Source organism: Rhamphochromis longiceps, linkage group LG4, assembly GCF_057381845.1.
Source record: "Rhamphochromis longiceps isolate RC_006_pf linkage group LG4, R_longiceps_female_GT1.1, whole genome shotgun sequence".
NCBI classification, from domain to species: Eukaryota; Metazoa; Chordata; class Actinopteri; order Cichliformes; family Cichlidae; genus Rhamphochromis; species Rhamphochromis longiceps.
This window is the reverse complement of record NC_140560.1, coordinates 24,075,669-24,094,878: the sequence shown is the minus strand read 5'-3', so window position 1 is coordinate 24,094,878 and position 19,210 is coordinate 24,075,669. Positions and strand designations below refer to the sequence as shown.

The window sequence follows — 19,210 nt, the reverse complement described above, 5'->3', positions numbered from 1 at the left end:
CGTTTTGGGGATAAAGAGGCTCGTGCCTTTGTAAAGACAGAATAATAAAGTTTGTACTTTGTTTTGTAAACACTGGGCTTTCTGTGTGTCTTTTCTGTTTCTCTGGTAACAGTTATTCTAACACAAATAGTGACATAACCAGCTGAATTTGATTCATTTCCAGTTCTGTTTGGCTGTTACTCAAGCAGTCGAGTTGATGCACAAGTGTCTGTTCCTGATTGGTGGATGGGCTGTTCAAGCCTCCCTCCCTCCCCTGCTCAGTTGCTCATGGCTAAATTAAGACTGACCACCTTCTCTGTAACAGTTAAAATTTACACCAGGGACGGTAGACTGCATCTCCCGTTGTCATCCTGTCTCTTGCCTCTTGTTCACACGCTCGCACATCTTGTAGAGATACTGCTGGTTTTGGTGTCTGGGGTCAGCTGTTCGTGTCATATCAGGATGTTCTCAGTCATTTAGTTAATAACCAAAATCAGGAACGTCTACAACAAAAGTTGAATGTGGTATTTATTTCAAATGTCATTGACACGTTGAGAGCATGGGTACACCCTAGATCAGGGGTGTCAAACATAAGGCCTGGGGGCCAGAATCAGTCCGGCAAAGTCTCCAATTCAGCCCCACCTGCTGTGGAAAATGTGATGGGCATAAATTTTGCTGTTTTCTGTGGTCCCCTGCTCACCCACTGAGCCTAACTGACACCCATATTAAGAAACAGAAGACTTGGATTAGGTGACTCTTTCTCACTTATTGTTTAGATATGAAAGTTGCTGTATAATTTCTCATATTATAAAGTCTGTAAATGTCCTCATACTCTCCTCCTGTGCCTCAGGTCACCAGCTAGACTTCCTCAGACTCCTCTGATGGCATCATCATCCTCCCAGATTGCTTTGACAAGCTGGTTTCGGCCAAGCCAAAAGTAAAACAGGAGGAAGAGGAGGGTTTCCAGCACGAACTTGTGCAGGGATGCCCTCCGAGAGAGAGGCAAGAGTTGACAGAGGTGGTTCACCGGCAAACACTGGGCCTCCACCCATCACTCGAATCAACACCACCATGGACCAGGTGCTGTGTGCCTCACAATCTGTGGATGATGTGACGTTGTTCTCCCTGGGAATCAGGGCTCCTATTTTCTGGACCCCAGCTTCTCCCATCAGCCTCCTTTAATCACCAAAAAGTCCAAAGGGAGAAGCTTTATAAATGAGCTTAGGTTATAAATGCTTTGGTGTGAGAAATTAGTGCAATCTGTTACCAAGCAAATACAGCGTCAGTATCTGCGATACTAAGTACCGGTACTTTTCACTAATACAGACACTTTATGTAAGGGAGAGCGACGTGCTCAATCTGCATACTTTTTAATCACGACTAAAGATGCAATTTTTATGATTGTGAATTAGTTAACACAACAAAACACACCTTCCACAGTTTTTCTAATGGAGTATAAAACTGAAAATTAAAACTGCTTAAGGGCTAAAAATGTTCTGAAAAGCCAGCACACATGTATCATGGTGTTATAAAGCTATCTGGATACTTTGGGGGGTTACGGGGTCAAAGCCCAGTAAAAAGAACAAGAAGCGCATATTTAAGATTTCTTGCATACTGTTATTTCAGACATTGAGATGTGGAATGTGCACAAAACTGTCCAAACAGATCACCTTTCAGATGCAGGCAGGGTTTTCTTTACTGCTTTTCAGGTGACACCTGCACGGCAGTTCGAGGGTTTTAGAGACAAGTTGTGTTTTTTGTGGTTTTAGAGCAGTTAGAATGGAAAACATCCGCGCCACCTATCATCATCTTTGCCAACCTGCATTTCTACTCATTCTGATTTAACCGTCAACTGCAAGCTAGAAAATGTCTTCAAACTGTTACTTAAATGACTTATTTAGGGTGAGAAGAAATAAAAGCATAAGGAATGAATAAAGGAGGAGTCGAGAGCATGGGTAGAGGAGGGAGAGGTAAAAATTAAAGAGTTGGACAAAAGATGAAGGAGGAGAAGGCTACACTTGTCCAAGCTTAACTTCTTTTAGGAAAAACTTGAAACGCGCTTTTTCTCTTCAGAGTTCCTGCAGAATTTATCCCATGCTTGAAGGTTTTTCATCTCAGCGATCATATCTGAATTCTGATCAAGTATCTTACACCGTCTTCTACTGCTCTTCATATTTCTCTTTCTGTAATTTCTTTGTCTTCATTCACGTTTTTGTTCATTTCTTCTTCCATGTCTTTTGGTTTCCATCTGTCGTTGCTTCTCCTCCTCCGTTTCAGTGTTTTCTCTTCTGTACTCTGTTTTATACTCCTTGCAAATGCACATTTTTGCTCACCATTTCGTGGATACTACACTACATCACTTTGCATACTTTCTCCAAGTTTTACTTCTTTTCCTCAATTTCAATATTTCAAAATATAAAATACTTGCAGTGCCCCATATTTTGTCTCAAAGTCTTGGAGAATATGCTGCAACCCTAAAGTCAAAGTCCTGTGCTATTGCATATGTGCATAGTGGTTTGAAATTTTTTCAGCCTTTCGCTTGCAAAGCAATCAGGAAAACAAAACAAGAGCACATGCAGTAGTTTTACTCACAAGCCCTTGAGTAGCCAGTGGCAAAGCTGGACAATGTGCTAGTGAAGGAAACAATGAAGGAGTGCTGCAGCAGCTGGCAGCAACCAAAAACCCTCTTGAGAGATGTCAAGAGACATCTGCAGACATCTGGGTTCCTCTATGCTCCATCAAAAACTCCAAGGACAGCCCCCTGGTCAATAACTTTAGCCAGCGTACACAAATATCTCTCAGTCCACTCACATTATGAAGCCCGTTAAAAAACACTAGAACCACCAAAGTGGGTCATTTTGGCCCTTTTGCATTTTAAAAATCACATAACTCTGTTAAAATTTAAAAAAATTGTCTTTTCCTAAAAATCGGATCACAGTATTCATCAAATAGTGAATCTTGGGGTGTGTGGGATTGAAAAGCCCATTGTTCATCAGTGCTGTTGGTTTCAGTCATTGTGCAAATGTACTGTTTATAAGTTTGGGGAAACCTGCAGTCAGCTGAGACTGAAGAAGTCACCTGGATGAGTGATGAAATGTTTCCAGATTAACAGAATCAACTTTTTGGGAAACCATAGCCCCCAACTACTCCCCAGCACCAGTGAACTATCTGAGGATTAATGCTGTTTTCCGCTCTAAAATGAACACGCTGTAATGTTTGGACATGCTTCCCGAGTCATTTGGAAAAGGCATGCTTGGGTAAGAAACTTCTGCCATATTTGGGGATTAATTTACAGTGGAGATGTTGATTCCTGAGGAATTGTGAGATTATGTTCGCCACACTACATCTGCCTGAGTGTGATAAAGCAGTAATCCGCCCAGCCTTTAGCTGTGCCAGGGATTCAAGTCTGACTCAGGGGTCCTCATGCTTCCGACATACCCTCTCTGCAGCTCTCTCATCCCCTCACACTCTCTTTTGGTGATTACTTTAACCAATACGGCAGCCAAGTAAGTCTTCCTTACCAGAGTAAGAGTCTGACAGTTCCCTTCAATGCTTCAGTGCAGCACATTTAAGCCTACTAAATCTAGAAATTCATGGAGATGGGTTAGTAAAGCTGTTACAGTCATTATTTTCTTTTGTTTCAAATTTGATAATGCTTTAGTTAAATAAGAGGAAGACAGTCTCTTTAGACACAGCTGTACTATTCATTCAAATTGCAGCAAATACTCCAGCTCTTGGCTGACACAGCTTTGTTATTTGGTTTAGACAAGCAAACTGCAGTTCCTTAATTAGTGAACTTCCTGGGAGAGGTGCTAGTCTCGTAATTATGGTGTTTTGGTCGGATCATAGCAGAGCAGCACCTATATTTTTTCCCTGTTTGCAGCTTTTGTGCTGAGCAATGCTAACTAACTAACAGATAAGAGATTCCTGTTGCTCTATTAATCAAGTACTCACCAAGAAAAGGAATGCATAGGTCCCAGTTTGAGCTACTTCAATGCATTTGGCATTTATCCACTATGAGAATAATTTAAAAAAAGAAGAATTATATTACTTAATATCTGTGAAAATCTTATTCACATAAAAAATGTGGCTATTTCAAGTCTCTGGCATTAATTATGTGATATATATTGTTAGTGAGGAGTTGAGTGAATTTGCTATGGAGGATAGAGCCAACTCTTGTGCACTTATGACGAGGCCTGAGCTGCAGCCTCCCGCTAAAAAGAAGAAGAAAGAGTCAGCTGCTTGCACATGTAGAGTCCCTGTGGCACGATAGACTCCTGTAACACCTCGAGCACACACAGATCTCAGCCCCTCCACCAGCTGGCCATCTCTGTATCCCACCTCTTCTCTCTCTCTGTGCACTTTAACCTTCCTGCCTTGGTATATATAGTCTGTGTGACTATCAGAGTTCTCCTGGCAGCCATCATGAAGGGTGCAGTCTCGATCTGTTTCCTCTCTCTGCTGCTTTTGCAGGCCACAGCAGGTAAGATTCAGAAGCAATTTGGTAAAACTTGCTGTTTTAGGTGAGCTGGTGCACCGTGGGCGTGAGAAATGTTTGTGTACAAGTACCGCTGATGATTGAAATGGTGATGTGGCATAAGTTTAGAAGCAGGGTTAATGAATGGTTAATAAATAGCACCATATTTGACTGCTTTGTCAGCTTGATACTTCAATGGTTCCTCAAAGATTCAGAGGATGGCCAGAAATGGCCTGTCATATTATTGAAAACAGGCTGTCCTGTAGGTTTTTGTGTCTATTGTAGGGTCAGTTTGGCCACAAATGGCACTGGCTTTTAGAGGCAGAGTACAGCACCACCCAAGGATAAGGATAGACAGACAGAAATGTTACCCCAGCCTTTCTTTACCACCAGGCTAAGCTATTTAAATCTGTCCCAGTTTATAGTTAAAAAGCTGGCACGTGTTACAGAGTTGTGGATTTACCTGTCTCTTTCTAATGCTCTTCATTATTAAATCAAATGTTTCATGGCATACTGGAACAGCCGTCACTTTTCATGTATGAACAAATCGCGTTTGGGCGAGTTTCTGAAGTTCGGGATTATTCAAAGCCGTTCGGCCTCCACTGTGGACTGACAGCATGTCAGCTGTCCTAATGCACGGCACCAGCTGATGGAAAGTCTTAGTCTAACCAAGGAGACGGGAACGGCCACGTGGGAGCCTGAATGGACGCTGAGCTTTTTCTGCACGCGCTAATTCGGTCTGTTTGCTTCATTCTTCGGTTTCACCTGCTACAGTCTGAAGAATGACAACCATAACACCAAAACAACATACATCCTAACTATATCAAAGGGCACCCATGGAGCTGAATGTCACAGCGAGCTGATCACCCATAACTGTGCCCAGATTACCCATTCTAAAAATGCGGACTGGTCTCTGGGGCTGGACTAGCGCGGGTATTGTTACCCTTGTCTGTCACCCCTGTCCGTCCTTGGGGTGGCGTTCAGCTCCACAGCCGGGACCCAGGCCTCCATATTCCAAGCTGCTGTCAGGTGTCTAAGATTGGATGGGCTCCTGAAACCCAACCCCAAATCCCCCCCCCCCCCCCCCCTCTCCCTACAGCTCCTCCCTCCCTCTTCTAGACCCTCTACCCTCCCCATCCCTCCTGAATCGTCACCCCTCCCAGTTCCATGCTTCCCTTTAGACACACTGCACAGCTGCTGCACTGTCACAATCACAATTTATTCCCAGCAGTTGGCCTTTTAGGGACATGCATTCTCCAGGCTGGAGGGGCCGGGCCGTGGCTTGCAGCTCAAGCTTTCGAAGAGCCCTTTTTTGCAGGCTCGTGCAGATGTCTTACGGTGGCCCCCTGTCTGTGAATATTTTCCACAGGCATACTGTGTATTGATTTTTGCTGCAGAGCTAAAAAGGACTTTATGTTGAAATACCCCCAGGGTATGGCAACACTGAGTCATGAACTCTTTTTGTCCCGGTGTGTAATTATGGTGTTTTTATTTGGTTCAGTCAACTCTCAGGAATTCCACTGAACTCTACAGGATGGACACGAAGGTGTAACCGCCCTCGAAAGCAATGTGGTGTTAATATGCTATCATTTTATCACAGGCTGCCTAGCATACAGATTTATTAATCCACCAGAAAATCTTATATCCTTTTAAAAAAAATACACCTGAAGGCTGCATCAGGGCTGACATATTAACACAGAAACTGATCATGTCAAATCTTATGGAAAAAGCCTAAAGCGGCTGATTGCATGGCCAGCATTGATCGCCTTAGCTGATTGATTGGAGTATCCACATTTTGATATAAAGCAAGAACACCAAATGATGCAAGTCATCTTTTAAGCTTAGATATCACTCGGCTGATGTGCAGCAATGTGAACATCTTATAAACCAACAGTAATTTTTTTCTCACCTGACATTAACATGCAGTCATTAAAAAGCTAAAACTTTTCACGAGCTATGTTTTTGGCGGCGTAAACAAGCTGCTGGAAGTTGCAGGTTTCTTATGTGGATGTGACACTGCTCAGTGTTGGCATGTACTGAGAAACATAGGCTCTGTAGGCAGAGAATGTTTTGTGTGAATGGCTACGATTGACCATTCAAGGACTACAATTGTGTTTGTTACATTATAGCAAACTTTTGGGTAAACTGTGAAGAGGCTTAAAATTTCACTTTACTATCTAAAGTACCTTGAGATTGGTAAAATTGTAGTGAATTAAAACAGCCGCTAGTGCAAATGTAGAAAGATTACTTGTCTAACAGGCAGCGCTCAGAACTTGAGAGTCAGCAAAAAGGACAAAAGTGCTATGTGTAGAATATTTCTGCCCACATTAAATAAGCACTAACAGTTCTTCAGCCGTTTTGGTCCTTCAGACTATTTCTTCACACTGCTGTGTTTATAGTTGGTGGCAATACTATCCATCCTCACTCAGTAAAAATATCTTTGGCCTCCTCACTTTGCAGAGGGGAGACACTGAAAGTTAAAGGAGCACGGTCTCCATGTGATTCTCCTCTAATGGCACGCAGGACATCCCTAGGCTGGACGTAGTGCAAGGGACACGCCAGTCATACTCGGTGACTTTATTACACACGCTTCCTTAAGACGAGCCGCGCAGCCCCAAGGGCACCTGACGTCCTTTCCTGGCTCTAAAACAGGCGAGCAGGGACTGAGGCATCAGATCAACACTCCAGCGTAAAGCGCCTTTGCCCTCGAACCTTTCTTTGAGCCTGTCCCTACCCTTGATGCAACCCCCCCCGGTACTGTTTGGTGGCTTGTTCATTATTGTATGACATAGTAAAACTAATGAAAAAAAAAGAAAAGCAATAACAGTGATAATTGCTAAGTGATAAACACTCAATTCCATTACTTGTTATATTTTCAGAAATTTAATTAGCGCATACAAGCAAAGCCACGCATTTGTAGCACATTTAAATTTACATGCATCATGCTTTTCACTTGGCTAGCCTGTGTACTACACAGTCAGTTTGTAGGGTGAGGATATCTCTAAAGTCTCCAAACTGACTAACAGTCAAAACCTTAAAATAGGCAGCAGTCATTTTGCCACCCCTCCTCTGTCCATCTTCTGACCCATTGTAGGGCTATTTTTGACTGTGTGGGAGTACGAGCTGCAAGCAGTGCCACCTGTTGCCATCTGTGGTATCTTCTCACCACACCCTGCACAGCTGTGCTCTCGCACCTCTGACCCTCACCGAAGGAGGAAACCGGCATCCTTATAGGCTGGCAGCAGGCTTATTTTCACATTCATCTGCTTTGGTTTAAGTATGTTTCCTGCCTTTCTGAAATGGGCACTAGTGAGAAAGTAGTTTTGCTTAATTGCATTCATGAATTTTAAATGAGAGCGGAGGCACTTTACAAGCCATTGGTCATGTAAACATTTTTTCTTTCTCTTTAAATTTGACTCGAATCATTGCTTCTCGGTGGATCTTTCTGGTGGAAACATTCTGCCTTCAGATTAGGGCTGCTTGTGCAGGATAAATCCTTTAACTGGGGTTTCCAGGGCTGCTACCCTCATCATGTTCACTTTAATTCAATTTACTTCGACTGTGCTGTAAGCATAATATGATCCCGGGGGTTCCACAGTTATACAGATGGTCATTATATACAGGCACATATCAGCACGCACACAATCTCAACAAAGTGATTCTTTGCCCTCAATAAACATGAAGCTATAATTTTGAGTGAAATACGGACTGATGTATTAAAGGTTTATTTATTCAGATAATCAGTCATGAAGGAAAATATGCTTGATATACATTGAAAGCATAGCAGTTACATTTTATCTGTTCAGATTCCATTAAATTGAATATTTTACACTGTACTTATGGAAGAAAATTACATGGAACATTTACATGTAATCAAATTACTTAAAATCAGCATTTTGGGCATAAATATTTATTGAGTGTTTGGAAAAGACCACAACATATATCAGGATAATCAGAGCATAGATTAAAGATGGATTAAATTTATCTTCTTTAGTCAAAATAAATTAACCTTGTGGGTTAATGTAATTAAATAGGAAAGCGAAGCATATTTCAGGCTGGTTTCCAATGGCTGGTAGGTCATAAGAGATCTGCCTATAATTGCCGCAGTGGACGGCTTAGATGTTCAGCGGGATGTACCGACGCCACCAGAATGTTTCTCCAAACTGTGGTGCGGTTGTGTGGCAACGAGCTCAGCGAGGACAGGGTTCAGCTCCCCTGCCACCTTCAGGGTTAATTTTGAGCACTGATGCAAGGCCCACTGTCCACGGGCAACATTACCTCTCTGATCTTTGCGGAGCTCTGTCCTAATTAGGGATCGACTGGATTGGAAGGTGTTAACAAGTTCACAGCCGCTAAGGCCCTCTCGAGGAGCTAGCGTTAAAAGACGTGACTTCTCTGAGTGATGAGTCAAGTTACAGAGGCTTTAGCAATCCCTGTAGTACTGCAGTGATGGCGTGTGGAAGAGATGGGATCTGGTCATCGACAGCCACTTTAGTCCTCAAGTGGAATCACCCTCTCTGCCCTCTGGTGGGTTTCATCAGAGGGCACATCCCCTCTATTTTGCAATATGATCACATTCTATTCAAAACTTGTAACCTGCTCAGATAACCGGAGCAATGTGGCTCAGATTCAAATGCAACCAAGCGGTCATGGATCACAAACAGATGACATCACTTAGTGGTGTTCTAAAGGTCACATGAACAAAAGCAGCTTTGCGCAGGCTGTAGTTGTTGTCAGAGCTAAATCCGATTTATTATAAAGTCGCTGTGGAAAAAAAGTTGCAGAAGGTTTGATGTAATTTGTCTTTAACATGTTTAACATGTGTTCGAATAAACACTTCTTCCCTAAATGCTTGCATTTTTCCAAACTGCCAAACCCAATGAAACAGTGCTCCTTTCGCCTCTATGTGTTTAGTGCATATGTGCACTATATATTATTAAACTTGGCAGAATCAAAAATGAAGAAGTGTATTATATACATGCAAAACACAGTGGTTACGCCGAGCAATATTTTCTTTACTTTCCTGAAATGCAAATAAATAAAATAACCAAACTAAACTAAGATAAAAGTAATGAGCATATAAAAGTAAATAAAATAAAACAGTACTCTCTGTACAAAAGGGTAAAGTGTTGTCACAACATAGGAAGTCGCATGAGTTCACATTACTGCATCTCTGCTTTCATTGTGTTAATCCACTAGAATAAAGACAGGGCACACTTGCCATTAGGAGTTCACACGCAAGAAATGAATGTAATTTTTTATTGTATGGGCTGATTAAGGAAGGCTTTCTGCCTGATACTATGTAGCCACATACAATATATGGGTTAGCAGTGTTGCTCGTACCCTCCTTTTATTCTGGCTACTAACCTTTTGGTTTCTCTTGTTCTTGCGTCGTGCCGGCAGAAACATTACACAGGCTTATTTTTAGCAGGTTGACTCGGTGAGAATCAGCACTGTGTCACTGCCTCCACGCAGCAAAGGAGAAACCTTTCGGGTTTCAGTTAAAGCCCCAGAGATTTGTAATTCCGGGGGTCTTTTGTGGTCGTTTATTGTTTTTGTATGTGCACATACTGAAATGCTCCAATTGGATTTCTGTGATCAGAAAATGCGGGCTGCATTTTTCATGAATGAGAAACATTTATATTGAACTCAGTTCATTTCAGTGAAAGAGTCGATTTACAAGCCTCGAGGCTCATAAATATAAACATAAGTTTGCTTGAGGCTTGTAAACAAACAGGCCTTCGGATGATTTTACTTGTCATTTGATGCAGCGTTGGATTCATCCAAAGCGACGTGCCATTCTGACGCTTGGCCAGAAACACTAGAAGTCATTCACCACATGGCCGGTGGCTTTACTCGAGGCTGTGGCGCAGGATGCTGCAGCAGCACTGCCCTCTGAGGGGGTGATGTTTATCAGATGTTTAAAAGAACATCTGATATGTGACTTTGCTCTGCAGTTTTGGTTTTGACATTTTAAAAAGGAGGCATTTTTAAATATTATTTCTGAAAGAAAGCTTTCTGTTTGAGAGAACATTGCTGATGAATATGGTCTATGGTGACACCAGAGAGTTGGAGGAACTATAGTTGAGTTTTTCAAAGAATATTTAAGTCACCTTCTGATTTTTACTCACTCCACCCACAACTTACAGCCAATCAACTTTCTCAAAAAGTGTGTCAGTATCTGTGAGAAACGCCACTTATTTCACAATAACAGACGGACTGAGAGGATCTTACATTATTCAACACTGTACATGAAATGATGTGTCTGCAGTTCTAGTCTGGAAGTTTTTTTACCTTCCCATTTGAGCACCTCTGCTCTACCCCCAGTCACTTTTTCAGGAGCATTACATAAATGCCAGGATACGATTATTTCTTCACAGACACCAGCTGAGATCAGAGGGTTGTGCCGCCAGCGACTGAACCAACTTTTCATTCTTTTTCTGATCCTCTGTGCAAGTGGTGTTAGTTTTATATAACTGCAATAAAATTGTGTATTTTTACTGAGAAAGTCAGGTAAAGTGCAGGCGATTATATGAGCTTATATTCATTTTTCTCTGTGCTGCTTAAAACATTTTGAACTTATCAGCGCCAGTAAACTGAATTTGCTGGCAGAAGGTATGCATGTAATTGGTTTAAGAACAAGATCAATATTCTGTGCTTTCCACAGTCTTATTTACAACTAAATGATTGCAGTTAATAATTCAACAGGTGCTCCTATATCAGAGTCAATCTTCCACACTCTTAAATACCTTTAAAATTCTTTAACAGTTCTGTTAAGGGGGTGTCTGGTAGCTTGGATGCTCAGACCCATAAGCTCCCAGGGCATGGAAGTGTGAACCAGGAAGACTTCCCAATTGCTGCTATATATATCTTGTGGCAGGTTGGCGTGTGGGAGGCGTTGTGGAAGGGGTCTGTACTGAGGCCTGGGCACACAAGGACAGGCCTCACAGCCTGATGAGCCTGTGATTGGTGGATAAATATAGATGAGAAAAGACAGAGGATTGCACACCATTGTCTCATGTATATTATTGTTGGGAACACTCAGTCCGGCTTTGAGTTCTCCTCCTCGTCTGTTACGAAACCGGGGAAGTCCCTCTCTCTGTCAGTCTGCCTTATCTTTGCTGTTGTTATATAGCCCGCGCTGATGCCAAACACATGTCTTTGTTTATTTTCAGCATTTGCTTTCTAAATTAAGACCTGATTGTACTAAGAGCTGTGATCTAAGTAATCCGACATGTTCAAAAGTGGACATGACTGGTGAGCAAATATTTTCTCTTGGTCATTCTTTCTCTCTTACACACACGCTCATACACGGACATGAAATAAGCTTATAGCTCAGTTAAAATGTGTATATTGACATGCAGGACCTACATCTGAATGTAAATGCTAACTTAGCAACTATATTCCATTTAAAGGGGGGTTGGTTAGAATGTCAATACCTTAGATGGGCTACTATTTAGTTCACTTAACCAACAGTTGGTGTGTCAGTTGAGAGCTTCTACTACATCAAAAAATATTTGCCCTCAATGAATAGTCATGCAAAAAAATGTAATCTAAAAAGGGAATATTTAGATACTAATAACTACAAATCGAAAGTGTTTAGTTGGTGGATTGTGCGGGGGGAGTTTAGGTGCTTTAATTTCCTAACTTGACTTGTTAAAATCTGAAAATACAGCAAAAATCATTGAATTGCTGATTTTATTTTTTTTTGTTTTCTTCCATATAATGCCTTTATACAAGGCTCACATTAAAACATTTTATTTATTTGCATCCACTACAAAATCAGTCAAGTCTTTCTTTTCACTGATCTTTGGCCAGACAGACCGTCATGTAATAGCAAAGCTTTAATAAACATGGCATGGCACCTGTCAACAAACCCAGTGTCTGCTTCTTTATTAAACTGCCGTTGAACAAATCAGACCTCCCATGTTTATTTTCTTAAAATATCAAGCTGGCCATTTAAGGCATACGCTGAGGTCTTGAAACAAACTGAATTTGCTGTTGATGTTTGTGATGTTTCTGCAGAAGAAGAAGAAGATGTTACCTCCGTCCTTAGAGACAGATCTCACATCGATGAGACGCTGCGGCTTGCAATGGAGGAAAAAGCAGGAGACTATGCAGGTGAGGATTGAAGGTGAAAGAGGCATGTTACAAATCTGACTGCTTTAATTTTCTTAATTTTTTTCCACCTGATTTCCCTTTAACACTTTTGGGGGAGCAAACTAAATATGACAAGTCAATAGGATTTTTATGCTATTTAAAACAAACAGTGTATCCAAAGAAAACACTGTTTACCTTATTTACCTTACTAACATCCTTTTGATCATCTCTGGTCTCCTTTTTCTTCAGCGGCTCTGGAGAGGTTGCGGAAGATCTACCATACGTCCATCAAGCCGATGGAGCAGGCCTACAAGTACAACGAACTGAGGCAGCACGAGATCTCAGGTATCACCGAGCTCACCGGCTGCAGCTTCACTTTGCTTCACTTTCTCCTGTTGGTGTGGAGTTTTCTGTTTGAGTTGCTTTAGTAACTGATTTGTTGACTTGTTTGCAAAAACACAGCATCTTTACACCTCCAACTGATGCATTAACAGCAATATGTTCTCCTTTGGAAATTACCTGTAGCCTCTCTTTATATCAGGTTTAAGGGTGGGATTATAAAAGTAAGAAGGGTAGTGTCTTTTTTTACCCCTTCTGTTAAACATTGCACTGTTCCCTGTTTCTTTACAGTGGACTCAACACTCCAAGCTGTACACTGAACTGCCCAGAAAACCCCACTTTCCTACAATGAAATAAAGTTATCGCCCTCTTGTGGCTTTTCAGGCCTGCATGCAAAAAAAAAAAAAAAATCAACTTCTATTTTCAATGCATATGTGCGTTTTAAAGATGGGAGTAAATCCCCCCCCCCCATCACCTGACTACACGGGCATGTCCTCCATCTGTTTGACACTTCGCAGGTCAAATATGGGATTAGACTCCAGCCTGGATCTCCCACCTGTTTATGTACATTTTTACTTTATCCCTCCATGTTGCTTGTAGAAACATCACTCCCTCACTGAGCTTTCCTCCACCTCCTGTTTCCCTTCACTTCTCTATACTCCACCCTCTCCTGTCTTCCACTCATCCCCATCCCCTCCACTCCCTCTTCCACCCCTCATCTAACAGCCTACCCGGGAAGAACCCTGGGGGACTCAGCCACAGGTGGGTGTGGCCAGAGCTTACCTGTGCATGGCAGTGCCTGCAGTGCTCGGCCCTTTCCTTTCAACCCCTTATTTGTCTTCATACATTTGCCCTGAGTGGGTTGCAAAATTTCAAGCACGTTTCACTTTGGACGACACTCGATATGACTGAGGTGTAGTCAAAAGTGATCCATGGGTGAAAGCTTCATTTTACGGAGAGTGAATAAAAAGAGAAGTAAAAACACTCTTAACATACTTTAAGTGTGATAATGTTTAAATTGCACATTATTTAAACTTTTTAAAAAATGACTTACCATTACTTTGTAAAAACAATATATATATATTTATATAAATGGGGTTGCATGTGCAGCTTTGGTTTTAACAAAGGATACAGAGGTTTGAGGAGGGGACACTGGTGGGAGAGGGTGGTCAGTGTTCAGCTAGGAGTGAACTGGTTTACTTTTTCACTTTATTTTTTAATATTATTATTTTTTATCATTTTAAATTCCAGTAGCACCAGGAGTGATGCTTAATGTCTGCTTTTTTGTTTATTCTTTCTCCTTTCCCTTTTTTAATGCTATTTTTCCATCAGTCAGTTGCATTGTAGTACATTGCACCCAGCCACCCAAACACCATGTCCACTCACAACAGCTACGAGACACACAGCTTGTGCTAGACCCGTCGAGTCTCTTTGTCAGAGTATAAAACTTTATCGTGTGTCATGAGATTATGGCTGCTGCATTTTAATGAATTTCCTTTATGCTATTAAACACCCTAACAGCTTTACAACATGTTTCTGTCCTTCCTTCTTAAGTCTTGTAAAATGTGCCCTGTGCTCTGGATTGGCAGTGCTGTTCAGATGTGCTCTTCAGTGAAAAAAATAAATAAACAGATATGCAGGGAGACCTTTCGGATAGATGGTTGATTAGATGACTGGCTAGATGATGATTTCACCACACTGCTGATAATTTAATCAGTGTTGTTTCTTCTTGCCCTAAACAGATGGAGAGATTACCTCCAAGCCCATGGTGCTATTCCTGGGACCGTGGAGTGTAGGAAAGTCCTCCATGATCAATTACCTCCTGGGCTTGCATGACCACCCCTATCAGCTCTACACAGGTACCATAAAGATGTTATTTTTTATTTTGTAAATTAGCAGTAAATAACGTTAAGTTCTGAAATCCAGCGCTGATGGGGGGAAAAAAGGCAAGGTGAAAAGTGCAGTTGTTGCTAAATCTACATCAGATGGGGAGTTGACTGGAGAACTGGGTGCTTTACATCTTACTGAGGTTCAGTGTGTTTTCCCATCTGCTTCTCCTCCACAATGCTAATCTCTTCCTCTCTTCCTCTGTGATGTCCTTCTGCAGGAGCTGAGCCTACTACCTCTGAATTTACAGTTATTATGCACGGGGAAAAGATCCGCTCTGTTGAGGGTATCGTTATGGCGGCTGACAGCTCGCGCTCCTTCTCTCCCCTGGAGAAGTTTGGTCAAAACTTTCTTGAAAAGCTGATTGGTATTGAGATGCCCCACAAGCTTTTGGAGCGTGTGACGTTTGTAGATACACCGGGAATTATTGAGAACCGGAAACAGCAGGAAAGAGGTAAACTCAAGAAGCTCGCTCTCAGGTTTTGATTTTCAGATACCACAAATCAACTGCGTATAGCTCTTTATGACCTGTGCTTTTCTCCCATTTAGGCTATCCTTTCAATGATGTCTGTCAGTGGTTCATTGACCGTGCTGACCTGATCTTTGTCGTGTTTGACCCCACCAAGCTGGATGTTGGTCTGGAGCTAGAGATGCTCTTCAGGCAGTTGAAGGGTCGTGAGTCACAGATTCGCATCATCCTGAACAAGGCTGACAACCTGGCCACCCAGGACTTAATGAGAGTTTACGGAGCGCTCTTCTGGAGCTTAGCTCCCCTCATCAATGTCACTGAGCCTCCCCGTGTCTATGTCAGTTCCTTCTGGCCATATGACTATGCACCTGACACCAGCCGGGAGCTCTTCAAGCGAGAGGAGATCTCTCTTCTGGAGGATCTCAATCAGGTGATCGAAAACCGCATGGAGAATAAGATTGCCTTCATCCGCCAGCACGGTATCCGTGTACGCATCCACGGCTTGCTGGTAGACCGCTACGTCCAGACCTTTAAAGAGAAGATGAGCTTCTTCAGTGATCCCGAGTTAGTCTTCCAGGAAATTGTAGATGACCCAGACAAGTTTTACATTTTCAAATCCATCCTAGCCAAGACCAACGTCAGCAAATTTGACCTGCCTAACCGCGACGCTTACCGTGACTTCTTTGGCATCAACCCTATCACCAACTTCAAGCCTCTGTCAGCTCAGTGCTCCTACATCGGAGGCTGTCTGCTTGATAAGATTGAGAAGGCAATCACCACTGAGTTGCCTGCCCTTCTGAGCAGCATTAACTCTGGCAAGCAGCCTGGCCTGTCCTCCTGCGAGGCCACCGGCTGTGGTGAGAAGCCAAAGAATCGTTACCGAAAGAACTGAGGAACACAAAATACTCTAAAGGTAGAAAGGAGAAGGTGAAGGTGAAGAGAAAGGGTCTGGTCGATGCCAACCCTGCTTTTTGTCAGAACGCTTGTATCACTAATGGAGACAGAGGCGAGAAGATGCTTTTTTCTTTCCTTTTTTTTTTTCTCAGGAGTTTAAGGGGAGGTGCATTTAATGTCCGTAGGATTGAAAGAGATAGCGGGAGGGGTCATCGATAAAGGCAGCTTAAGGATACAAGTGCTGAAGAAATGAGAACATGCCTCTCTCCCTTGCACAACCACTCTGGACTGTCTGGGACTTTGGGATTGGGAAATCAATGATGTGAATAAAAGAGGAAATGGGAAAGATTAAATGAGAAGGAATAAAAAGTTTAAATCCTGAACAAAAAAAGTCAAATACCAGCTCCCTTGTATGTGAATAAAGGAAAAAAGTGGAAACAGAAATGTGTGTTGGACAACTTGTGAGAATTGCATTGCAGCAGGTTAATTCCACACGCTTCAGGAAGCTGTTTTTGAAGTAGCCCCTTGTGTGGGTGCCACACAGAGCTAGACATCCAAACCTTTGCTTTTGAATTAGATTAACACTGCATGTTCGACATCACAAAAGGTGCATGCATTTTCTCTCTGACACAAGCAATAGTCCCTTGTGTTACTGACACCTGCAACACATGTGGCTGTTTTTTTGTTTTGGTTATTTTTCCTCGTAATTTTGTATGCTCGCCAGTCTTGGTTGTTGACAACCTCTGAGAATAGCAGGGGTCAGGGATCAAAGGTCAGAGTCTTCAGTGCAGAGTGGGTGTGTTTACTCTGCTTGTAACTGTTGTTACTCTTTCTTTGTTTTGTTTTGTTTTTTTTTGTTTGAGTCTATAAATTTGCTTTCAGCAGAATTTAAATGCTGTGTTAGCGTTTATTTTCCCCTCAGTGATAAGCTTCTCAGCCCTTTCTTTTAAGTGATCATAAAAAAATAACATATGAATGAGGCTCTAATATATATATATATATATTAGAGAGAGAGATATTTACACACACACACGCACACACCTCTGCTGCAAAATTTTGAAAAGTGCTGCCAAAGTGTGGTCGATCTTTGCAGATTTCCCAGCTTGCAAAAAAAAGAAAATAAAAAAATGTGAGATGGAGGTAAAGGAGGACTCATGAGTTGACCCCTGACCTCTATGGAGAGAAGGAAAGCAGAAGGTAGCTTTTACCGCAAGTTCCTGTGTACTGTGCCTCAATAGATGTCCTAAACACACTTGGACAGTCTGGGCATTGAACAATGGATATTTTGCTTGTTGGCTTCAGCTTTGTGGAGTCTCTGCACACCTTAGCATGTTATTTCTTTTTCTTTGGCTTTATAAGTTGTAAAAGACAAAAGATCAAATGTGTTAGGGTTAGCAGCTTCTGACAGAGCCAGGCTCGTTGCTTCCAGTGTGGGTGCTGAGCTGATTCAGTATATTTTTCCAAATTTTTTACAAGAGTGCTTCATACACAAAGCCCTAAATCGTAAAGAACAGGTAGGTGGTTCTAAGCTAACCCAACAAAAAACTAAAGTTGACTCATGGCCAAGCGCACTTCCTGTTTCCTCCACGTGTCCTGCCTCACTAACACCCCTGCTGCTTTTCCCAACTAAACTCTGAAGCATGATTCAAAAGAATATAGCAAACATAACCTCCAAATAAGCTTAACTTTGATTAACTTTTCAGTTTGAGTGTAAGTGCTGCACAGGGTGTTTAGTATGTTTACACTGCAGATTCAGAACATGGCCACTAGAGAGAGCTGTGTAAAAAGAGGAAAGAAAATGCAGACCACTGGCAAAAGTTTATAGTGGGATTGATCGCTCAGGCTTCGTAACATTAGGTGCTTGCATTTTATTTATTTTTTTGTGTACTTGAGTGTAATTTATCTTCATTTACCTGTGAATTAGATATTGAATGGATGTGCATCCCATTAAAGTAGTTGTTGATTCACTTTTTTTTCCTTTTTAAAAAAAATATTTAAGTTAATCTTGGCCTAATTTTTGCAAGCTTGACCATCAAGAATAAAGATTTCTGATGGACCAAGCAGTGAAACTTTGTGGTTATTCAAATAAAATGATCAATCTTTGGACTCAAACAAGAAAATTTGCTGAGATTACATCTTGGACTTGCACATTTCCTGTTTCTCCATCTTGTCTCCATACATTTGTCTGTATAACGTCTCGCTCTGTTCCTTTTGTCTCTCTTACACCAACATCTGAACAGGTCTGATCTCCCACTTTTTGAAAGCATGCTTTTTGTGTTCCACAGCTGCAATGCACCAACAGTTTGTCGTGACTGTGGGAGTGAGGGGGGGAGGGGGGGCATGTATGTGAGTGTGTCTGTGGATGTGTGTGTGTGATGTAAATTGCCTCAAGTTTTGACACATGCACCAAAATCCCCCTTTATACAGTCATATGAACCCACGTGAGCTTCTCTGTGAGTGAACTCCAACTCTTCTGCGAGCGTTGAAATATTCGCAGAAGATTAAAACTGATACAGTGGTTTATGAATAAATCAAGAGAATTCCAGCTCACCACTTTAAAATCACAGTAAATGTTCTTATTCTCCCAATTAAAGACAGAGTTTTGTTTGTTCCCATGCACGAAGGTGGAATGCAAGAAGGTAGCGCGGTTCCCTCTGGGGGTGCTTTCAAAATACAGCGAAGCTCCTTGCTGACTACAGAGGCCAGCTGCTTAATATTTCTGTCAGGCTGCTGAATAAATAAATAATAGAACATTAAACCTGCAGGTTCTTCATTCAGTTTGGCTGCACACTCTGTAGCCTTCATTTCTCATAGTCTGCCTTAAATGAAGTATTCAGAATTAGATATCAGTGCTCCTATTCTGCTGTTTATTTGAAGATACTCTGTATATATCCAGGTGTCTTCTAATTAAGACTTCTTCTACTCTCATATTAGACTAAATGTAGTGTCCTTAAATGATAAAGTGTTTATTCTATTATTTTTAATGGTATAGAGCAGCAGAAAAGAGAGGAGGGTAGGGGGCTTTGTCACGAACTGAACATATGGAGTTTCGCTGAGTGCCATTA

At 41.8% G+C, this 19,210-nt stretch overlaps 1 protein-coding gene across 2 annotated transcripts; it reads left to right on the top strand.

The window, feature by feature from the left end:
- The first annotated feature begins 4,316 nt into the window (after window positions 1-4,316).
- srlb (sarcalumenin b) lies at window positions 4,317-18,112 on the top strand. Of its 2 annotated transcripts, XM_085403979.1 has the most exons (7): window positions 4,317-4,462; window positions 12,482-12,577; window positions 12,806-12,901; window positions 13,622-13,657; window positions 14,638-14,754; window positions 15,003-15,236; window positions 15,332-18,112. In XM_085403979.1, exons 1-7 carry the CDS (start codon window positions 4,405-4,407, stop codon window positions 16,141-16,143), a joined length of 1,449 nt encoding a protein of 482 aa, XP_085260105.1. In that variant the 5' UTR covers window positions 4,317-4,404; the 3' UTR covers window positions 16,144-18,112. The 2 variants fall into 2 exon arrangements, with proteins under 2 accessions (XP_085260105.1, XP_085260106.1); XM_085403980.1 differs by lacking the exon at window positions 13,622-13,657.
- The last annotated feature ends 1,098 nt before the right edge of the window (window positions 18,113-19,210 follow it).